We start from the raw sequence: 22,216 nt of genomic DNA, 5'->3' as shown, positions 1-22,216 counted from the left end.
CAATCTGCATGCTTGCACTGCGCCTGATTCGTAGGTTTCTAGAGGGTCTGGAATCATGTGACAGGGAGGGATATTCTGGAGAGAGGCAAATAATGAAAGACCAGCAGAGATACATGGATAAACTACACAGAACCCAGAAGCTCATTTCCCAAAATGGTTCATCCTTTTGCAGAAGCTTGGCTATTTGTTCCTATACATATTTCTTAAAATGAAACAGGGAGAAGGAGAACAATGTATACCACCTTGAGATCCTTGGAAGATAAAGGTGTTCTATAAATGAAATAAATAAAAATGATTTGAATTATTAAGGTTATATTTGTAAAAGCTGCTTCTGAGTGGAAGAGTGGTTTTTTATTTATTTTATTTATAAAATCAGTTTATATCCTGCCCTTCCTCCTCTTGAAGAAATCCATGGTGGCAAACAACTCTTCAGCAATTTTCTGTAGGAAAATAAGGAGAATGTTAATACTTTTTAACTAGAGAGAGAAGAGGCCTTAAAAATGGATGCAAGTTGCAGTATGAAGGGGGCCCTTCAGTGATTGGTTTTTGTTTTTTTAATGCAAAGGCCTGGCTTTGATCTGCTGATGGAATTTAGTGGGCCTCATGGGGGACACCTACCCTCCAGTGCCACTATCCTATTATGGCCCCCAAATTCCGCCTGAGCACAGGGCTTCCAAATATTTAACCTGCATTAACCTAGCCTTTGGGGTTTCGTGTGCTAATTGGAGCCATGTCTAAAGGCTAGCATTTTCCAAAATGGTGTTAAGATTTAATTTTCTCAACTCCTTGTTCTATGTTTAATAATTAAAGTCTCTGAAGCCATTAACCCTCTTGTTTGTGCCTTGGAGGCTGTCGAGGGCATGGCAGTGGCTTTTTGGTTTGTAGCGCACACGTTTATAGGAAGCAAGTTTTAATAAGCCAAGTTAAAAATCACTTCTGGCTGCTGTCTTTGGAAGAGGAGGAGGAGAAGGAAGAGTGAAAGATTTGTTTGGGGGGGGGGGAGAAATGCTTCAGAGAATGTGTGGATGAAGAGAGGAGCCAAAAGGCTCCTGCCCATCCCCCATCTCTTGGTCTTTCTCTCTCTGCCGCAAATCAACATCATATACTTTCATTTGTAGTAAGTCAAAAGTGGTATTCTTTTTTCTTTTTGACACACACAACCAGCCAACCCAGTGCCCTTGGAAAGGGGAAAACCATTTACCAAACATTTAGATCTCCTTCACAAACGAGAGATCTGTGTTTGAAAATATTTTTGGAATCGTTACTGAGCAAGAATTTACTGCCACTTACTTCACTTTCAGCAGGGACTTCCTGGAGAGTGCATTAAGAAATGGAACAACCTGAATTTTCATGTGTGGTGCATAAAAAGCACATGAGGCGACGTAGGGGAAAAAAACAGACTTAGGGGTTGGAGAGGGAGGGGAAGTTACATTGCATAAGTGGAAGTTCTTGCATGAACAGGATGACTCCCTTGGATCCAACCCTTTCTCAGCCTAATATGCCTCGCAGGTCTGTTTTTAGAATGAAGTGAGGCGTCACCATGTAACACTGTATTGAGCTCCTTTACTGTGTGATATAAACGTAGTAAAGAAATGAATATTTCTTTAGCATATCCACGTTAGAGAAATTCTGCTGTCCTGTATTGAGAGCGACAGTAGGGGAGAGGGAGACGGTTCTCAGCCCTGGTCCCTTAACGCGAAAGGTTGCAAGGCTTTGAGCCACTGATGAGCAGCTGCCCAATTAGCACGTGCCCTGTTGAAAACTGAGTCCTGGCTACTGTCCTGATGGAAGGGACACCTGTCCAAAGGCAAATGTTCTAAACAACAATCACAAGCAACACGTCGGCTAATAATATACTGACAATATTTTTATAACATCACACTGTTTCAAAATTCATGAACAGGTGACATATAATATGTGCATGGAGTCACAAATTAATATGAATCAAATAAATGTTCCATAAACAGAAATGGTAGGAGTGGTAAGTCACTTTCAATGATCACTAAAATTTGCAACTCCATGCACATATTATATGTATTCTGTTTATGAATTTTGAAACGGTATAAAAATATTGATGTTTAGAGTGTCCTGTTTTGCAACACAGGGGATTTTCAAAGGCAAATGTTAACAGTTGCCATTTCTCTGTGCAAGTGCTGCCATTTCCCAAGTCATTCTGTATCCCACAAGGCAACATGACTAATCTCTTCTTTCACTCTTCCTTCCTCTTTGAGATGACATGTTTGTCCTTCCATTCCCGGATGACATGGATAACGACATTGGGATTCTAATGACTGGGAATCTCCACTCGTCTCCCAACTCCTCGCCGGTCCCTTCCCCTGGCTCTCCTTCTGGGATTGGAATAGGACCATCCTTCCAGCATAGTCGGGTAAGTTCCTTTTGATTTCCGCACTATACCCGCTCAGTAGGTAGTGCTCCAAATCCATTATGGGTTTGGGCTCTTGTCTCCCCTCCCTTTCAGTTCAGTCACAAAGTGCTTACTTTAGAGCAGGGGTGGGGAACTTCCTGGGGTCCACATGCAAGGGGAGCTAAGGGAGTGACTCTTACCTTTGTCCAGTAAGGCTACATTCCAGCCATGCAAAAATTTAAGGGCTTCTGCACTCATTCACCTGCCTGTCCCAACAGTCTATCCAGCCTCCACCCATACAAGCAAGAGACATCATTGCCGCTCAAGGATACATCCCAGCCAGGCAAAAGCACTCAAGGGGGAGTATGAAGCACAGCCCGTGATGGGTGTGGCCTCAGTAGAGTCCTGAGGGCCAGATAAAGAGGCCTCGGAGGCCACATTCAGAAGTTCCCTGGGGTCCTGCTTTAGAGTAGCTAGGATTTCTCTGGGGGAGAATGTTTTGCCATGTTGCAAGAAGCAAGCATGACAACCGAATACATTTGGTTCTTTTTGCAAACTGTGCTGAGGTGCCCTCGGCTTCAAGGAATCACATTTAAAGATTCAGTTTTGGAAACGGGCTAGATTTAAGTTTCCACAGAAGGGTTTCTGCAAGAAAAGAGGCTTTCCCCCCACCCCCACCCTCCTCCTTTCCTGCTAGCAATAAAACCACCCATCGGAACACACACTCTCCAGGTGCTGGGATTTTTATGCAGATTTTGTTTTCTTAGCCCAGGGTGCTTGTAGTTCAGCAGTTAGTTCTCCTTAAAGTGGCTTTTAAGAAGCTGGCTCCAGCATCAAAGCTTATTTAACATGTAAATTAATTTTGTTAATTTCAGAAAGGAAGGTTCTAACTCTGGAAAGCTTAGTGTATAGTTGAAGTGTTTAGCAAAGTTCCTCCCACTTGCAGCCTCTGTGGCACGAGGCACTTCACGGGGGTTATTATGTATGCCTATCATCCTTTGCTTGGAATGCTCCTGCAACCTGCAGGCCGTGCATTTTTAAGGAGATGGTGGTGGCAGCGGCAGGACTTGTAAAGTGTTTTCTCTTCAAAAGAGAACATTTCCCTTCATCTTCACTTTCAATAAATGAAGGATAATGGGGACAATAAAGTCAATAGAAAGGTTCTGATGCTGCTTTCCTGATTAATAGCACATCTGTGAGTTTCGCATCTCCACTAAGGCAAACATCTGTTTTCTTCTTCTTCTCACTCAAAGTGAAATGGCTTTGTTTTTGCATCCCGGGGGTTACACATTTACTCCAGTGGCAGGTGCGGAAGTGGTGAGATCTCCAGTGGCCCCTAAAGGCAGCTACTGTGTGGATTTCCTTTGGTGTGGCAGATGCAAATTTTCCAGAATCCTGTTGTTTACTAAGTGTGGCACTGAATGATAGAAATAGGCTGCTGGCCTAGTTTTTATATTGTATTCATGTGCCCCCCCCCCGACATTTTCAAGTTCCTGCTCTCTGGGTTAACCTAAATATATTGCAACATGCACACCTGTCCATAGGGTACTTTTTTGGTTCTTAAAAGCAGAGATGCCTCTGTTACCTAACTATCGGGACTCTTCCCAACCCACACCCTTCACATCCTCCTTGGGTATTTTTGTCTGGCTTGAACTTTGATAATGCCTCTTGCTTCCTTGGATAGAGGATAGAAAGGGATGCCCTAGTGCTTGTAAAACTAGCCTATGGTACAAAGGTCAAATTGCATCCATTGCTCCACTCACTTTCCCCTCTGCCCTGACTAGCTCTGGCATGTGGCCCCCAGAAAGTTCCCCAGAAGAGAAGGTGGCCCTCTGTATGAAAGAGGGTCCTCACTCCTGCTTGAAAGTGTAGCCTTGCTATCTGTTCTGTACCTCACCACCTCTGAACCTTTGCAGCCTTCCCATTCTGCACCCAACCCCTGCAGTCTTCAAGCAAACAGGTTGTTCAGTAATTTCTACCAAGTCGTAGCCATTTTTGCAGATTGTTCACAACACGGCGTGACGATCCTGCACAGCCTCAGATTTCTCCCATAATGAGATGAGCGATCAGGGAGTTTGGTAACCCAGCGAGGCCCCTTGTAGGCGAATGCCTTTTGGAGCAACTAGCTTAACCATTAACACGAGCCTGGTAATTGAGGTGTAATTTTTGCTCGTACAAAAGCAGCAGCGTGTGATCATTTCCCCCCCAGGTCAAGGGAGGGCACCCTTTCGTCCGTGGACCTTGTAATTAATTGCTGCGGTTTGCAAGCAAGTGCTGCTTCCATGTCCTGCTGTTGAATTTTCAGCCAAGGGAACTCTGAGGCATTCTGGGTGGACAAACTGGTCACTTTGAGGGCCAGCTTGATGAATAAAGTAATTTCAACTTTAGCAGGGACCTGTTAAGTGGGTCCTTTTGAGGATGTTGCGGTGGTCAAGCTGTCTCTCAAATCACCTGCAGTTACTGTAAAAATGTACCACAACTTTATTGTTTTCTGGAGGAGGGATGGGGTGCATATTTGTATTTTATAACTGAAAACATTATAAAACACTACAAATTTAAAATCTTGAACAGTTCCACGGAGTTTGGAGCCCAACCTGTTTTTAAGGCAATACAGTGGTGCCCTGCAAGACGAATGCCTCGCAAGACGGGAAACTTGCTAGACGAAAGAGTTTTCCGTTTTGGAGGTGCTTCGCAAAACGAAATTCCTATGGGCTTGCTTCGCAAGACGAAAATGTCTTGCGAGTTCCTGCTGGTTTCCCCTCCCCTTTTTCTAAGCCGCTAAGCTGCTTATCAGCTGATCCGATCAGCAGATAAAGCCGCTAAAAGCCGCTAATCCGCTAATCCGTCAATGGGCTTGCTTCGCAAGACGAAAAAACCGCTAGACGAAGAGAATCACAGAACGGATTCTTTTCGTCTTGCAAGGCACCACTGTATAGGTTTTTCCTTCTTGATGATTGTCTAAGAAGGCCTTCTGTCATGACTAAGAGCTGGGCTGTGTTTTGCTTTGCTTTGCTTTGCTTTGTTTTGTTTTGTGTGCTTACCAAGAACATTATAATCATCTTCTACGATCTGCTAAAGGAGTTGAGAAGTTGACTACTTTTGTTGGTGCTAGAGGTTTTCCTAAGGAAATTTTTTTAATCGTAACAATTTCTGGTGTTCATTTCTTGTTTCTTGTCAACAATTTCTTGTTCATTTGCATGCAGCAAAAACAATGAATTGTTTTGTTAGCCACTAAGATGTTTTGCTCATGTATGTTTGAAGGATTGCACAAGTGTGTATGTAGATATGAACAAATCCTCCTAATACCAAGCAAATAGGCCTGGAAAATATTTAGTGGAGGAATGCCCCCCTCCCCATTTCCACTAACCAAATCTCATGTGTTACCCTTCCCAATTACCAAATTGCAGCCTCTCTTTTTATCCATGAAAGGATGGATTTGTAGCTCTTTGAAAAGAAAGATAAGGCAAGATCACCTTTCCATCTCAGCCATATGCCTTCTTCTCCTTCCATAATCTTGGTTGGTCTTCCTGTTGTCCTTGTAAGTTAAATCGCCAGAAGCTGCTTGCCATCTAGTCAGAGATCCCCAAACCATAGTCTGTAAGCCTCATCCAGGTGGTCTGCGATATGCCTGCAAACGTACATTTAAAAACCATATAGCAGGCACATCCAACTTCCAAGAGACTGCGATCTACTCCCACTATATAAAAAACAACGGGCAATGATCTATCCATTGGATTGACCACAGTTGTTGGGCTTTTGGAGGGGAAGCTTCATCAAAGTTGTTGAGCTTTTTAGGGGAGGTTCAGCCAAAGTTGTTGACATCCCTGCCATATAGCATCTGGCACAGCACCTTACAAGTGCTACAACTGGCAGAAAAATCATTAAGTGCTCTGCCAAGACCCTTAGCGATTTCAGATGGTCTCTGGGAAAGAAAGTTTGAGAATAACTGCACTATACCATTGAAATGTAAGCTAAGACAATCATCCATCACGCCACAGTTTGATCTAAGTGCCTTTAATTACCAGAATGAATGCACAAATTCTGCCATCAATACACTGTGTGATATGCAATACATATAGCAGCATATTCCACATGATACTGGAAGTAACCCATATGAACAGTGTGGCTTGTAGACCAGTTTTGCATTGAACGTTGATTGATTTGATGGAAGTTGTTAGCTCCTGCATCCGTCCATATTTCAACCCAACTGATCAACACAAATGTTGATCGGAAATTGTCATGCTCAGAGAGCAAAGAGAAGCCCAGTGGAATACAAATGTATGTTGAAACAAGACATAACATTTGCGTGGTATTCTAGGGTTTGGCAAATTGCCTTCCTTGAAAAGATCTCATAAACTAAAAGTATCTGAATGGGCAGAACTCAAATTACTGTTACTCGGCTGTACGGCATGATTTTCTTTCTTATACAAATATTGGGGCATGTGGTCTATCTGTGTCACCAATATATGCAAATATATATATAGAACCTTTGTTCTCAGTAGTGATGGAACTCACAGGTGGAAAATAATTTTATTTATACATATCCTTGTTATTTATTAGTCAATACTTTATTATTATACTTTATTATCGGACCTGCACTGCATCTTTGTACTTTTGTCCTTCCAGCCTGTGCCACCTTATCATTTACATTTTTGATTCTTTGTTTTCTCTCTGTTTCTTATGCTTGCCCTTCTTAACAGGATCAGTAAAATATTAAATGAGAAAAGGTACAACATTTGCGTGATTTGAGGGGAGGACAAGACTGGCAGTCAAATTTGCCACCTCCCTTTAATAAGCCTCCTGTACCAACCGAAGCTAAGTACCCATTGTCTTCTCCATGTGTCGTTCATGCCTAATTTTGCATTTCCTCCCCCTATCCCCCTTCTCATTTCTCCAGAGCCAAGGAGAACGTCTCCTCTCCCGGGAGGCACCTGAAGAACTGAAGCAGCAGCCTCTTGCTCTGGGGTACTTCGTCTCTACTGCCAAAGCTGAGAATCTCCCTCAGTGGTTCTGGTCATCCTGTCCACAGGCCCAGAATCAGTGTCCCCTCTTTTTGAAGGTTTGTTGGACATTTTTTGAAAAGAATGTCATTGCTTCTCATAGCATCTGTAACCTGAGTAGAGCTCTTTTACTCTTGGTCATAGATAAGTTCTTAGACCCACCTTTGTAAGCGCCTTGTAGGTGCTGTAGAGAAATGCACTCAGGGGAATGTTGCGTTACCGTCTTTGGCACGACCACATCCATCTTATCTCAGCCAGCACGTCTTGCTCTTTTGTAAGAATGTACCTCAAGCGGACGGGACGCAGGTGACGCTGTGGGTTAAACCACAGAGCCTAGGACTTGCCGAAGATCGGCGGTTCGAATCTCTGTGACGGGGTGAGCTCCTGTTGCTTGGTCCCTGCTCCTGCCAACCTAGCAGTTCAAAAGCACGTCAAAGTGCAAGTAGATAAATAGGTACAGTGGGAAGGTAAACGGCGTTTCCGTGCGCTGCTCTGGTTCGCTAGAAGCGGCTTAGCCAGGCTGGCCACATGACCTGGAAGGTGTATGCCGGCTCCCTCGGCCAATAAAGCGAGATGGGCCCCATAACCCCAGAGTCGTCTGCTACTGGACCTAATGGTCAGGGGTCCCTTTACCTTACCTCAAGGGCAGGGAATTGTAACTGGGCTGTATGCTCCACTTCAGTTCCCTGGCTCAATCCCTAGCATCCCCACTTACTGGCACTGAGAAGGGAGCCTCGTTCTGAGACTTAGTCCAAGTTTCATGGCTAAGCATGGATTCAAATGCCTGTCTCCCTAGTCCAAGCCCTCTTGGATGGCCAGAAACCTCATTTTAATGTTCACAGGCTTTCTTCCCATATCTCCTACCCCAATGCCCACCCCGGACCAGATTCATGAATGCTGTTCATAATTCAACTTGGTGGTATTGTTAAAACTGGGACCAAAGCTCTCAAGGGTTCCTCTTGCCTTCCTGTGAGGTGCTTGGCCAGGGTGGGGTGGGAGGACACTTACCTAGATCAGCTGCAAACTAAGCACCTCACTGAAATGCATGTGGGCTTGCCGAACATGGTGATAGCAGCAGTTCCTGCTTTGGTCAGCAAAAACCAGATTCTGATGTGATGTGGTTGGGCAGCGAGGGCCAAAATTGCTTTGTTAGGGGTTCCCCAGGGCACCTTCCTTGCATTCACCCCCCCTTTCATATTTGCAGAATTTCCATAGCTCCACCCTCCCCGTAAGCGGCAAGAACCAGTCTTGATCTCTGGCTGAAGGAACTCTTTGGCCAGCTTTCCCCCCACCAAGTTGAAGGAAATGTCTTTGGCCAGTATTTGTCATGGGCATCTTTTGGGCATGTTTTGAGAAGGTTGTGGTTCAAGGGGATGGAGGAGAGAGCAGAACCACTCTGTAGATTACAACCCCGCTAGCCCAAGCCCTTTGGTCACCTTAGAGTAGCTGCTCCCTCGTTGTCAGGTGATGGTTATGAACCTGGAAGGAAACTGCAGCAGCCCTGTGTGGTGACACCTGTCTTTCCCCCAAAACAGGCATCGTTGCATCACCACATCTCTGTTGCTCACACGGATGAACTCCTCCCTGCACGGAACTCCCAGAGGGTTCCCCACCCCTTGGACTCTAAAACCACGTCTGATGTTCTGAGGTAACTGAGTTTTGTGTCTTTTCAAGCCCCGGAAATAAGTGCTGGCCTTTGACCAGCCCTTTGATCTTTGCTCATCTGCTCTGAAAGATGTCTGTTGGCTCGTTCTGCAGACCTTTATGGGAGGGGCATGTGCAAACAGCCCTCCTTTCCGTTGGCCTATCGTTGCAGGGCAATGGTGGCTGGTGCACAACAGGACTAGTGGGATGGAAAGCAGGGAGACCAACAGTGGGCAGATCCAATGAAAAGCAGAGCTGATTCTGCCCCATCCTCATCCCTGCTGCATCCTACAAGGGCCTCGCTAAGGCGCTGCAACCTGTCAGGCCCACCACTAGACTGGCTGTAAGGAAGAAGGCAGATGGTTGGAGAGCTAGCAAAGGGCAGATTGAGGTTTGCGGGGCAACACCCCATTCACCAGCCAGCCTCCACTGTTGCAGGAATTTCCAGCCTAGCTGCCAGGAAGGTTGAGCCAGAGAGTGGTGAGGAATCGTCATTAGCATTTGACAACATCCTTGATAGGAAAAGCTTGAAACTTTCAAGATTTTAGGACAGGCATAGGCAAACTCGGCCCTCCAGATGTTTTGGGACTACAACTCCCATCATCCCTAGCTAACAGGACGAGCGGTCAGGGATGGTGGGAGTTGTAGTCCCCAAACATCTGGAGGGCCAAGTTTGCCTATGCCTGTCTTAGAGAGAAGGTCATTTATTTATTAAAGCTAGTGTCTATTGTATTTTTTGGTGGCCAAGGGAAGGTACTCACAATCTCCTCTTAGAGCCTTGCCATATACAGTTGTGTCTTGGAGAAAGAAGCTACATTTCACCCTGCCCTTTAGGCAGGGCTATGCTTCTCAATATTCTGTCTTTCAAAAATGGAACAGCAAGCTGATCTCAAAATATTGAGCAGTAGGAAAGAGAAACCTCCTTCCTTACAGACCTCCCCCAGGTGTTAAGATCAGCAGGCAGGGTGCCCTTGGTAGTCCCACCTCCCTCAGACGTCTGGGGAGGGTGCCTTGGGATAAAGCATTCTTTGTGGGAGCCCCTAGGCTGCAGAATTCTCTCTCCACGGAGGTGTGCCTGGCACCTTTGCAACACAGCTCTTGTCAAATGCAGAAGGCATACTTACCCTCCTGCGATGTATACTTTTTTCAGTTCAATTCTCAAACCTTTACTGGCATTTATACAAGATTCCAATAAGGTTTAGTACAATAAAATCACTCAGCAAAATCTGCACCTAACACTTGAGTTAATGTTGTATAACATTCACAAATCCTCATTGCATGTTGCAGAAACCTGGCTACTATCTCCATCTTACCAAATAATAATAATAATAATAATAATAATAATAATAATAATAATAATAATAATAATAATAATAATAATAATATTGTATTATTTGTACCCCGTCCATCTGACTGTGTTGCCCCAGCCACTCTGTGGGGCTTCCAACATATATAAAAAATAATAAAACATTAGACATCAAAAAGCTTTTCTGTACAGGGCTGCCTTCAGATGTCTTCTAAAAGTCAGATCGTTGTTCATTTCCTTGACATTTGATGGGAGGGTATTCCACAGGGTGGGTGCCACTACCGAGAAGGCCCTCTGCCTGCAGCACCTTATTTCTGTGTATTAAAGAGTTTTTAATACTGTGTTTTGATTGTCATAACCTGCCCTGGGACCTGCTAGTGAAGGGCAGGTAATTGATATATCAGTAAATAATAATAATAATAATAATAATAATAATAATAATAATAATAATAATAATAATAATATACCCCACCCATCTGGCTGGGTTTCCCCAACCACTCTGGGCAGCTCCCAACAGAATATTAGAAACACAACAAAACATCAAACATTAAAAACTTCCCCAAACTATCTAAAAGTCCGATAGTTGTTTATTTCCTTGACACCTGATGGGAGGGTGTTCCACAGGAAGGGTGCCACTACCGAGCAGGCCCTAAAGGTAGAAGCCTCGGGAAGTGCAGGTTGTGGTACAGAAGGAGCCCCTTGTCCTGACCACCATCCCTTTTCTTTCCCTTCTCCTCTCCTGCAGGTTTGTGCTGGAGCAGTACAATGCACTGTCGTGGCTCACTTGCAACCCCGCAACTCAGGACCGCAGCTCCTGCCTTCCTGTCCACTTTGTGGTGCTCACACAGCTATACAATGCCATCATGAACATCCTCTAATCACCCGGAAGCGCCTGGATGACCTTCCCCTTCAACCTGAGAAAGACGGGCCGTGGCTCGCGAGGGTCGGAGGAGCCCTTCTCCTCGTCGGACCCCAGCCTCTGGGGCCCAAGCAGCGCCTTGTTTCTTCCAGGAATAATAACAGGAGGCTTCTCCAGTGTTTGTGGAGTGTGCCTGGTGGGCCACATCAGGACTTCTGCCAAGCATACCAGACAGTGAGATGTACCGCAACCTCAAGGGCAGTGTTAACGCAGTGGCGGGACGTTAATGGAACAACGGACCACAGAAGACAGTGTCCTTCCGTTTTGTTATTTCCTTTTTTGTTATTTTCTGTTTTGTTGCGCACGGATCTCTTTGCCTAAGAGACAAGTGCCCTCCTTTCCGAGTGAAATGTTGTCGTGACCAGTTTGGGTGGCCCAAAACTCTTTTAACATTGTTCCTTGAAAAACCGCCGGATGAACGTGGCTGCAATGAAGAACCAGTTCTTGTAGTCTTTTCAAAAGAAAAATAGTGGGATTTCTGTCTACCTGCAATTCCTGTCTGAGTGGATTGGGTTGAATGCATGCATTTGTTACCTGTCCATGTAGATGCGAACGGTCTTGGAGATGCTCTCTTCGAGTTTTGTTTGTTTTTTAATTTATTAATGGGGGCTGTTAAATTATAGAGGACCAGGTACAGTAGTTGAGCCAGCTCTGCTCTGCCAAGAAGTATTTATCGACATACCTCGCATTCTTCTGACTGAGAAATGGGGTAAAAACCATGGAGGAAATCCAAAAAAAAAAAACAAAACCAAGTTAGGAAGAGCATTTGAGGAAGAACTTTAGGAGTCACTATTATTATTATTATTATTATTATTACTATCTTTGGTGGACTTTTTTTGGTTAAGGAACTCTAGCGAGGTTTAAATAAAGTCACATGAACAATAATGCAATGCAGGACAACAGACCAGTGGGAGGCAATAAAACACTTTAGCGTCGGGGCAAATTGAAGGGAGAAATACTGATTAAGAGAGGAGTCTGATGGATGTGGAAATTAATCCCGAAGCTCAAGTCACCTATAAACTGGGAGAGACTCATCTGTCATATATTCGTGTGTGTTATGTATGTATGTGTGATATATATGTGCATATACACACAGACACACACATATACATAGATTGTTTACACTCTTATCAGTTTCAAATCTGGTGTATTTGTCTATAGGAAGAAAAATATTATTTCAAAGAAATAATTTTTAAAAGTTGTATCATTAAATTAGTACTTGAAAATGAAAGACCACTGAGGTGGAAAAAAATGAATCGGTTTAGTTAAAATGTTTGCCATTTAAAAAAAAAAAGTTTAAAGCAAATCATATTATTTTTATGACTCCTTAATTCTAGGATTTGAGAAGTCTATGCTGTTAAAAGATCCCATTTCTAATGTTTCTCTTTGCACTGTGGGCAGGCCTGGGCTGCTTTAAAGAAGAGGAATCAAGTATTGTGGGGACGTGGTCCAGGTTGCTGACCATCGTCCTTAGAGAGAATACCATTTTTGAAGTTCTTCCAAAAGTCCGTCTTGTTCTGGTTAAAAAAAAAAAAAAAGGAGAAGAAAATAATAATAATAATTAATTAAAATTTCTATGACTTTAAAGAATATTTTTCTTGAAATGATGGTGTAAGGTTTAAAAACAAAATTTATTATTAAAAATAATAATAATAATCCCATGCGTGATGGGTGAAGGGATCGGTCAGAGGAAGACCCTGTAAATGGATCGCTTTTATTCTCTGCTCTAGGGGCAGGCAGGGCAGGGGGGACCTTTGCAATGTACAGGAGGGGGAAAATCAGATATATCAAAACCATTTGTATCTAATGTATACAGTGTAAAATTGATTTTAAAAAAATATTGCATTACTATTTTTTCTTAATCAGAAAGGAAAATTCTCAAGGCCTTTTGAAGAGCATTAAAAGATGAAGATTGTAAACTTGTATACAAAAAAAAAAAAAAAAACCTTGGTGAGGAAAACTATGTAAAGTTATCTTTTACCATTTTTGGGATTCTTTGTTCCCAAAATTCACCTGAACTTTGAATTAGAGATGGATTTACTTTTACCTTTTTTTCTTTTTAATGGGCTGTTTTTACCAAGGGGGTTCTTTCCTTCCCCAGAGATCCAGTTCTAATGCAAAAATTAAAATGCCTCCCCCCCACTACCCCACAAATAAGGGGATGGAGGGGTAGCGAGAAGTAGTTTTCATCTGGTGGTGTTTTTATTTAATTTTTTTAAGTTAATAGAAGCTGGTAACATATTTATACATTTTTGTGCAAAATAAATGAATGGCAATAGATTTTAAAAAGAAAAAAAATCTTATGTACTTCAGTGTGAAAATCTGTATAATATTTCCCTTTAAAATATGCATTATTTTACTTGTGAGTTTTTTACTGAATTAATCTGAAATGTACAAGCCCTGGATTTCCTACAGAGTGAAGAAGTTATTTTATTTTTTTTAATTTCTAATTTTGGAAATCATGCAGAATTTGGAATTATAACAGTTTGAGCGACGTGGGTTAGGGTGGGTGGGTGGAGGCAACCAAGGGGTGTGCAGGGGGTGTCCAGCATGCTTGTATGTATATTTCAGAACCTTTTTTAAATGTAAAAGCTGTACATTTCTTGGGGCGGGAAGGGGAGGGGAGTTCTGAGCTTTTTTCCCCCCTTGAGCATTTTTGCAGTGAGCCTCTTTTATAAATAGCCAACAATTTGAAACAAAAACAAAACAAAACGAGAAAAAAAAAGAACTACGTGAAGTTCATTTTAAATCTTACAGTATATCGCTGGTACAATACACTAAAAAAAAAAGACTTTGATAAAAAGAAGAAACAATAATAATAAAGACCTCCATTTTAAATGTCATTCATATATACCTTGTGGATGAGAGCTATATACTTTTACACACTTTTTTAGATGAATAAATTATTGAATTACTGAAACTCGTGTGGGTTTTGCCGCTCTATTTACGTGCTGGTGACTCAACAGGCTGCTCGTCGGCCCATCTTGAGTTAACTGTGCTCTTTTAGGGGGGAAAGGGCAAGGTGATAGGATAGCTCGGTTAGTAGAGCACAAGACTCTTAATCTCAGGGCTGTGGGTTGGAGTCCCACATTGGGCAAAAGATCCCTGCGTCACAGCGGGTTCAATTAGATGACATGCGTGGTCCCTTCCAACACTACTATTCTATGACTCCACAGTCGTGAAACATTGGCCTTGTTCCGGCATATCATAGTAGACCAGGGCTGCGTTCACACAGCAGTTTATTCCATTTCCCCCACGTTTCCTTAAGCGATAATTTCCACTCTATTTGAGCTGTCACACCACGTAGAAGCTGCTCCCAGAAAACTAACGCAGTACAGTGCATCTTAAAGCACTCATTTCTGTGTTACTTGATTCCAGGGGGGAAAGGCCATTTGCAACCTCCTTAACCCAGAAAATCACAGGAGGAAAGTAACAAACTTTGGGGCAATAATCCTGGTATACAGTTATTTCCTGCCATTTTAACGGAAGCAGGCGTGTGCAGAAAGGGTGGGGGATGATGTTCATTGTTGTGCCACACCACGCCCACTGGTCTGAATGAAATTCAGAAACACTAGTATTATAATTGGGGAAAATTTCAACTTACCTGGGCTGCATAAATGTTCTGACTCCTCCCGAATCCTTTTAGTGCAGCACAACTGTGCTTTGCAGGGGCTGATGGGAAGTTGTAGTCCAAAACCTCACAAGGGCGCCAAGTTGCCAAAGCCTGCTTTCAGGTCCAGGATAAAGCCTCTACAACCTCTTGTTTGCAGGAGACTTTCCTGATACAGTCGTACCTTGGAAGTCAAACAAAATTGTTCTGGAAGTCCGTTCGACTTCCAAAATGTTCGGAAACCAAAGCACAGCTTCTTGCAGCCAATCAGAAGCTGCGGAAGCCCTTTCAGACATTTGGCTTCCAAAAACAGTTTGCAAACCGGAACAGTCACTTCTGGGTTTGTGGCGTTTGGGAGCCAAAACGTTTGAGAACTAAGCTGTTCGAAAACCAAGGTACGACTGTACTTCCAGTTGTCTTTCCCCACCCTTCTCACAAGGATAATTTGCTTGAGATGGGGAGGGGCCACTGGCATGGAGGGCTGTGGGCATGCTCTCTTAATACTTGGCTTTCCTAAAGTTTCTCGAGAAAAACCTCCAAAAGGATTGCTTAACCCTTCTCTAAAAAGAAAAGAAAGATACTGCCCTAGAGAACTTGGGGGGGGGGGATGAACCAATTGCTTGCCAAGGGTTTATTCCTTCTGTCAACAAGAATGGACTAGGGATACTTTCCCCCCAACTCTATGACTTTACTGCGCAATGCAGTCTCTACAGCTATTTGGATGGGATACGAGCGATCTACCATCACTCCCCGAGTTTTCCAAAGCCTTCATCTGAGATTTATAATGCAGGATGGTGCCCTGAAAACAATAATTCCGATTCTGTGAATTTTACTGGGAAGAGAAAAGCAAAGAATCTTAGTTTCTCAGCATTCCATCCTATCTATAACGCTCCTTATTATAATAACTTGCTCCAGAGGCACACATATTAGGTTGCAAGGCAGCTGCTTCCCAAGTCGAGGTGCTGTGACCCATCCCCAGCCCATCCCCAACCCTGGTCCCCCATCCCCAACCCTGGTTGGGCAAATTTGTGGAGGAGAAGGCTTGTCAGTGGCTACCAGCCACAACAGCTATGCTCTGTGTCCACTGTCAAGAGGCAGCAATGCTTCTGAGTCCCAGTTTCTGGAAGCCACAGGAGGGGAGAAAGCTCTTGTGCTGGGGTCCTGCTTGAAGGTTTCCAACAGGCATCTGGTTGGCCATTGTGAGAACAGGATCCTGGACCAGGTGGGCTCCAGCAGGCTCTTCTTAATGTTCCTAAGCAGGCACTGAGCTGCGTCCAATATCCTCTGTCCGCTAGCGCAAGGATGAGTTCTTAAAGCGTTGCACAGCTTTGAGGAATCCAGCGCAACATTTGCAACAGTTCCTAGCAACCCGCTCGGTCGTTCTCTTGTGCCACCATTTCCCGCTGGTTCAAAGCACGTTTCATCAGTGGAACAAGTTTACTGCCAAGTGACTTTAACACAGCGCAATCTTTTGCGTCTCTGCAGGCATTAGAAGAGCTGGATCAGAGCCAGGGTGTCCATCATAGGAAGAGCTCCAACGTGTGAGCTGCGGGTGTGTTCTGCTTTTCATTATCACACAGTTCAAAGCAGGGCACGGGCGAGTCTGAAATCACACGACGGCAAGATGCAAGCAAGCCCAGAAAAATAATAAACATTATGGGCTTTCTTCTTCTTTTTTGAAAAAAAATATCAAACCACTTGCTATTTCCACTGAAACCAGAAACACCTTCGATGTCCCCAAACAGGAAGGCTTTGCAACGGCAGCTGCTATTGTTGTTCCCGACGTTAATGCAAGGGAGACAGCTACCTATTTTCTTGTGTTTGAAATGTGATCTTATTGCTTTGGCAAATGTTTGGAAGGAGGCAGAGACAGCCTATGCTTTCAGACCCGACACCGGTACCCTCTTTGCAGTTCGTCAGCATCAGAAACCACGGGCCCCCTAAAAAACTGTGTTAACATGCAAATGGTAACCACCAGCTTTTACACAGGATTTAAAAATCAAAAAGCAAACAAAACAACCTAGAATGTCCTGCTTTTCCTTAGGATGCCTCAATTTTCAGCAGAGAAATGTTGGAGAGTATGGAGTTAGGCAACCCCTGAGCCAAGGAGATAAGTAACCAGACAATATTTAGAAGACATTGGAAGGCAGCCCTGTATAGGGAAGGTTCTTTAATGTTTCGTTATGTTTTCATATATGTTGGAAGCCACCCTTCATGGCTGGTGCAACCCAGGCAGATAGGCAGGGCATTAACAACAACAACATTTATACCCCGCCCATCTAGCTGGGTTTCCAGCCAGATGATGATGATGATGAGGAGGAGGAGGATTGAATGTTGTTATTGTTGTTTAGTCGTTTAGTCGTGTCCAACTCTTCGTAACCCCCTGGACCAGAGCACGCCAGGCACTCCTGTCTTCCACTGCCTCCCGCAGTTTGGTCAAACTCATGCTGGTAGCTTCGAGAACACTATCCAACCATCTCGTCCTCTGTCGTCCCCTTCTCCTTGTGCCCTCCATCTTTCCCAACATCAGGGTCTTTTCCAGGGAGTCTTCTCTTCTCATGAGGTGGCCAAAGTCTTGGAGCCTCAGCTTCAGGATCTGTCCTTCCAGTGAGCACTCAGGGCTGATTTCCTTAAGAATGGAGAGGTTTGATCTTCTAGGACGTCCCTGTTTTCATCGGAGAAATGTTGGAGCACATGGCTGTACAGTCTAAAAAGCAAACAGTATGCTATATAAACAAGAACAACAACAAAAACACCCCTACAACTGATAAAACAGCAATACAAGAAGATATAAAAGCACATTTTATAAATACTAACTGCAATGGCTATGCTTTGCCAGAACAGTTGGAGGCAATAATTTCCAGTTGCTGGAAATCACTGGAGGGGACGAAGGGCTCTTGTGTTTGGGTCCTGCTTGCTGCTTTCCCACAGGCATCTGGTCGGCCACTGTGAGAACAGGAAGTTGGACTAGACGATCCATTTGCCTCATCCTGCAGGGCTCTTCTTATGTTAAGATATCTGGAGGGTTCAAACAGGTTGGGGAAGCCTAACGTATTGAAAAGCTGAAGTCATGCCTGTGTTTGCCCACCAGGAGTCAGGCTTTGACAAATAAGAAAGTCCCTTGCAGAAGTCCGCTCTGCCTTCTCTTTCTGCTGTCCTCTCCAGGATGCGGAGCTCCGTGATGGAAAGGTCAGCCCTGCGACCAGAGACAGGCTGGCTGGCTGGCTGACATACCCATTGGGGAATGAGCTAGGATGGTTGGGTTCAGAAAAGGGCAAATTAAATCATCGAGGGGGTGTCGCGAACCCTCCACGAGGAGAGGCTGCAGTGTTGGGGGCTTCTTAATTCAGGGAAAAGGTGAATAAGAAGCAACAGAAGCTTATACAATTATGCACAGCCTGGAGAAAAAAGATAGAGAAAAGTGTCCCCCCCTCTCATAACACTAAAACCTTCAGGACGTCCAATGGAGCTGAATGTTTTTTGTGTTTTGCAGCGGCGTAGCGTGAGTTGTCAGCACCCGGGGCAACGCAAGTAATTTGCGCCCCCTAACCCGGGGCAAGGCACGTAATTTGCGCCCCCCAACCCCTAACCTGCGAGTTGCCGCTGGCGCTGCCGCCCAAACGACGCCGCTTGCCCGGAGGAGGAGGGGGGCAGAGAGGCGAGGAAAATGCAACGGCCCAGCAGCTGCAGCAGCACCGGCGGAGGCGGGGCTGTGAGGAGGGGCTGCCTGGCGCGTCCTCCGCGGCGAGCGCTGAGAGCCGCTGCCTGCCGGGCGCCTTCAGCCCGGACGCGCACACAGCTCGTCGGTTCCGCGAGACATGCGGCTCCGCTACAGCCTGCGCCCAAGGCTCTTCGGCGACTCCGGAGGCAGCGAGCGCGCCCCCCCCAGATGTTGCGCCCGGTGCGGCCGGCACCCCTGGCACCCCCACGCTACGCCACTGGTGTTTTGATATTGTGATTTTAGGTAACCGCCCCGAGACCTGCGAGTATAGGGAGATATACAAATTTAACAAATAACGATGATCATCACGATGATGGGAGATTCAGGGAAGATAAAGTGTGTCTTCAACGTTAACTCCATTGTATGAGAATCCCTTGGGGCATTTCCGGGATCAAATCAGAAACTGAGATGGCTTCCATAAATCCGGGACTGTCCCAAGAAAATAGGGACTACTCGGATGTTCTCCTTACAGCACATTTATGATGATTTTTGCTCACAATTCTATTGGGGGTGTCACACGCAAACCCATTTCCAATCCTGTTCATGCCTGCAAAAACTTCCATGGCAGCCTCACAGCTTCCTTTCCAACCAGTTTGTATCCTGTAACTTCTTGCAGAAAGCTCATAACTTTCTATGCCACCAATGTCCGGGTTTATTTTTTTTGTGTCCTTCCCAGATGAATTCAGCATGACTCGTGACTCGGTACCAAATGCTTCCCCTGCTTCTGGGGCAGCTGAATGATTTGCAGGCTCGTGGCTGGGTGCTTTGGCAGGCCCAGGGACACCAAAGCCATTCTAAATGGGCACTTCACTGGGTATCACTCACCTCTAATGGCCTCATTGTATGGCTGCAGTTCTGCTTTTAGGAGACCCTTTTGCAAAACCATTACTTAAACCGTATGTGCTGCATTCACCACCTGTTAGACAAAGGGGCCTGGGCCTTTGGGGTCTGTGATGAAGCAGACAGAGAGTGGCTTTTAACAACAGCAGCAGCAAAATAAGCCAGAAAGAAGGGGGGGGGACCCTGTAATTTCCAATCCCTGGTGGATGCACCATACTTAAGAAAACGTGTGTATATCCTGCAGGAGAAGTTCAAGAGAAGCACGCTGAATCACCTGGACAACACTAAGGTGTGTATGAATTCAGCTGTGGCATTAAGGTTTGATCTGAATCCCAAGGCAACTTCCTTCATCCTTGCATACCCTGTATGAAGACTTCAAGTCTCACGATGCAGCGTGACTGCGAGTGAATTATATATGAAAGCAGTCAGGGTTCGTAAAGGAAGAGAGCAAGAGACAACATAGCACTGGCAAATCTGAAAGAGCAGACAGATTTCCTGCTTGGAAGAAGAATTTTGTGCTGACAGATGGAAATCCTATGAGTGAACACATGTGGAACCGACACAGAATGGAAACAGACAGATCTAGCCATCATACCACAAGCCCCTTCATCCGTCCTTCCTTTCCTTGGAAGAAGGGTGAGATGCACATTTTCCAAAGCAATATGAGAACCAAAACACAGCTATCCTTAAAACATTGCACGTCTCTGAATTCTGCAATGCAGGTCTCCAACCAACCAAGGTTTTCATCTTCTCTCTCTTAGTTTATGTGCATGTATGTGTGCAAGGGTGATGTGTACATAAAATGCATCTATTAGTGAAGCCAACATACAAAAATGCATTATATGGGGGGAATTTCTTGCAATAATATGTACATTAGTGAGGACCGCATACAAATATGTTAGGGTTGCCATACGTCTGGATGGAAATCACTTAAATGTCTGGGAAAATCTGGACTTCATGGCAAGAAAAACTTCAAAAACTTCCTTTTAAAATATATATATTGTAAATAAAAGCTCAACAACCTTGGACAAAACTAAAAACCAACAACTCTGGCCAAAAACTTAGTGTGTGTGTGTCTAGATATTCACTTTTTTAAATATGGCAACCCTAAAATATCTGCATGTGAGCAGAAATTTGTGGATAGTGCTGATGACACTTCATGAGAATTTATATATATATATATATATATATATATATATATATATATATATATATATGCAAATTGCTGCAGAAATGTGGAGAATTGAATTTAAGATAGGAAAAGATGGGAACCTAAGAGAACTGGAATGGACCAATTCTTTCATCCCTAGCAGTTGCCTCACTCTTCCGAAATGTTTGGGCAGGCTCTGTATGTGACAAGTACCGGTATACCATCTTCTCTCTCCCATTCCTGCTTCCTCCTCCCATCCAGTTAGGAGCAGGAGGAAATCAGAGAGCACTTTGCCAAACACTAATGGAGCTGGCGTTTTTTGTAATCTCAAGTGGCCAGCCATCGGGGCTGTTTCTTTTCCAGAGCAGATGGGAGTTGTGGCGGGGGGCAATGGAGAAGGAGCCTGAAGAGGTTGCAGAACACTTGAGCCAATTCTATCTTCCGTCCTCATTCTGGCCAGTGGCTTGATGGTGTTCATCATCTCCTATTTTTGGCTGTAATTGCCCTGTGGATCCATTGGAGAGTGTGAGATTTTGACCCAAGCAGAGATGAGTGGAGGAAGGTCTCTGATCTTTCTCCCAGCACTTGGTCCCCTGCAATGAGAACCCAACAGGACACAGGGAACAGGATCCTTCTGACTCATTCCCATTTCCATTTGTCCTGCGATTTCTAGGCATGGCTCCAATGGGGTTTTCCTTTTGTCCCTCTGCTTCCCCCAGGAAAACCCACTGTTTACTGCTGAATCGGAACGAACGTCAATAGCGCTTTCTGCAGATTGCTATTTGTTCCACTTCACCAGTAAGCAGTGGGTTTACTGTGGGTCAGGACTCTTATAGAAAAATAGGCTTTGGCCTTTACAGCCCAACTCTTACTTTAAGGGACCCCAGAAGTTCATTATCGGTAAGAGAACATAGTGTCAGCAATTGAAAGCAAGGGAGATTTTTAATTTTTTTGGTTGCAACTGAGTTCCCCCTCCTTGGTTTGAGCTGAGGATAAAGGATAAAGGTTTGTAACAGGTTTTAAAGGCTCGAGAAACTGCCCAGCCCCTTAGCCAATGGTGACCCAAAATCACCCTACAAGCATCACAGAAAGAGGTGGCCTACAAGAGAAATCTGAGAGCATGACTATCCCTGTGCCTTTATAATGGCATGCCTTTGAATACCACTTGCTGGGAGTTGCAGGAAGCGAGAGGGCTGCTGTGTTCAGGTCCTGTTTGCTGCCTTCCCATTGGGGCATCTGGTTGGCCAATGGGAGAACAGGAAGCTGGACTAGTTTGTAGGGCTCTTCTGACTCCATTGTCCTCCCCCCCACCTCTCTCGGTCATCACAGAGCGGAGCAAACCTGCTCTTCTCTGGGACAGCCAGTGTGCACAGCCTGAATTAGGCTTCTGGTGCATTCAGCACTGAAGCTCTGATGCCTAATTCAATTGGTGGAGTGGGATGGGGGTCGGGAGGCGAAGTACGGAGGCTGGTGCTGTCTGATGGTGTGTTAGTGGCCTTCAGAGCTACCTAGCGTGCTTCCACTTCTCACCAGCAGGTGTCGCCACAGGCCAACACTATGAAAGGGAAGGAGAAATTCTTCATCCCTGGAGACAAGGGTGGCCGATCTTCATAGGTGAAGAAGTTCGAAGGCTTGGTTTCTGGGCATACTCACCTCAGGCA

The 22,216-nt window shown here is 44.7% G+C and overlaps 1 protein-coding gene across 1 annotated transcript in view; it reads left to right on the top strand.

Annotated features, from left to right (window-relative positions):
• Positions 1-14,154, top strand: part of MED13L (mediator complex subunit 13L) — a 174,575-nt gene extending 160,421 nt beyond the window's left edge. Inside the window, exons 28-31 of the mRNA XM_081175248.1 lie at positions 2,232-2,386; positions 7,263-7,424; positions 8,901-9,013; positions 11,061-14,154. Coding sequence (XP_081031374.1) covers positions 2,232-2,386; positions 7,263-7,424; positions 8,901-9,013; positions 11,061-11,193 — 563 coding nt within the window. The 3' untranslated portion in view covers positions 11,194-14,154. The remainder of the gene's footprint in view (positions 1-2,231; positions 2,387-7,262; positions 7,425-8,900; positions 9,014-11,060) is intronic.
• The last annotated feature ends 8,062 nt before the right edge of the window (positions 14,155-22,216 follow it).

The sequence above is a fragment of the Podarcis bocagei genome (genome assembly GCF_964188305.1).
Source record: "Podarcis bocagei genome assembly, chromosome: 16".
NCBI classification, from domain to species: Eukaryota; Metazoa; Chordata; class Lepidosauria; order Squamata; family Lacertidae; genus Podarcis; species Podarcis bocagei.
Note: the sequence above shows the minus strand (reverse complement) of the source record. Positions and strands in the feature narration are given on the sequence as shown.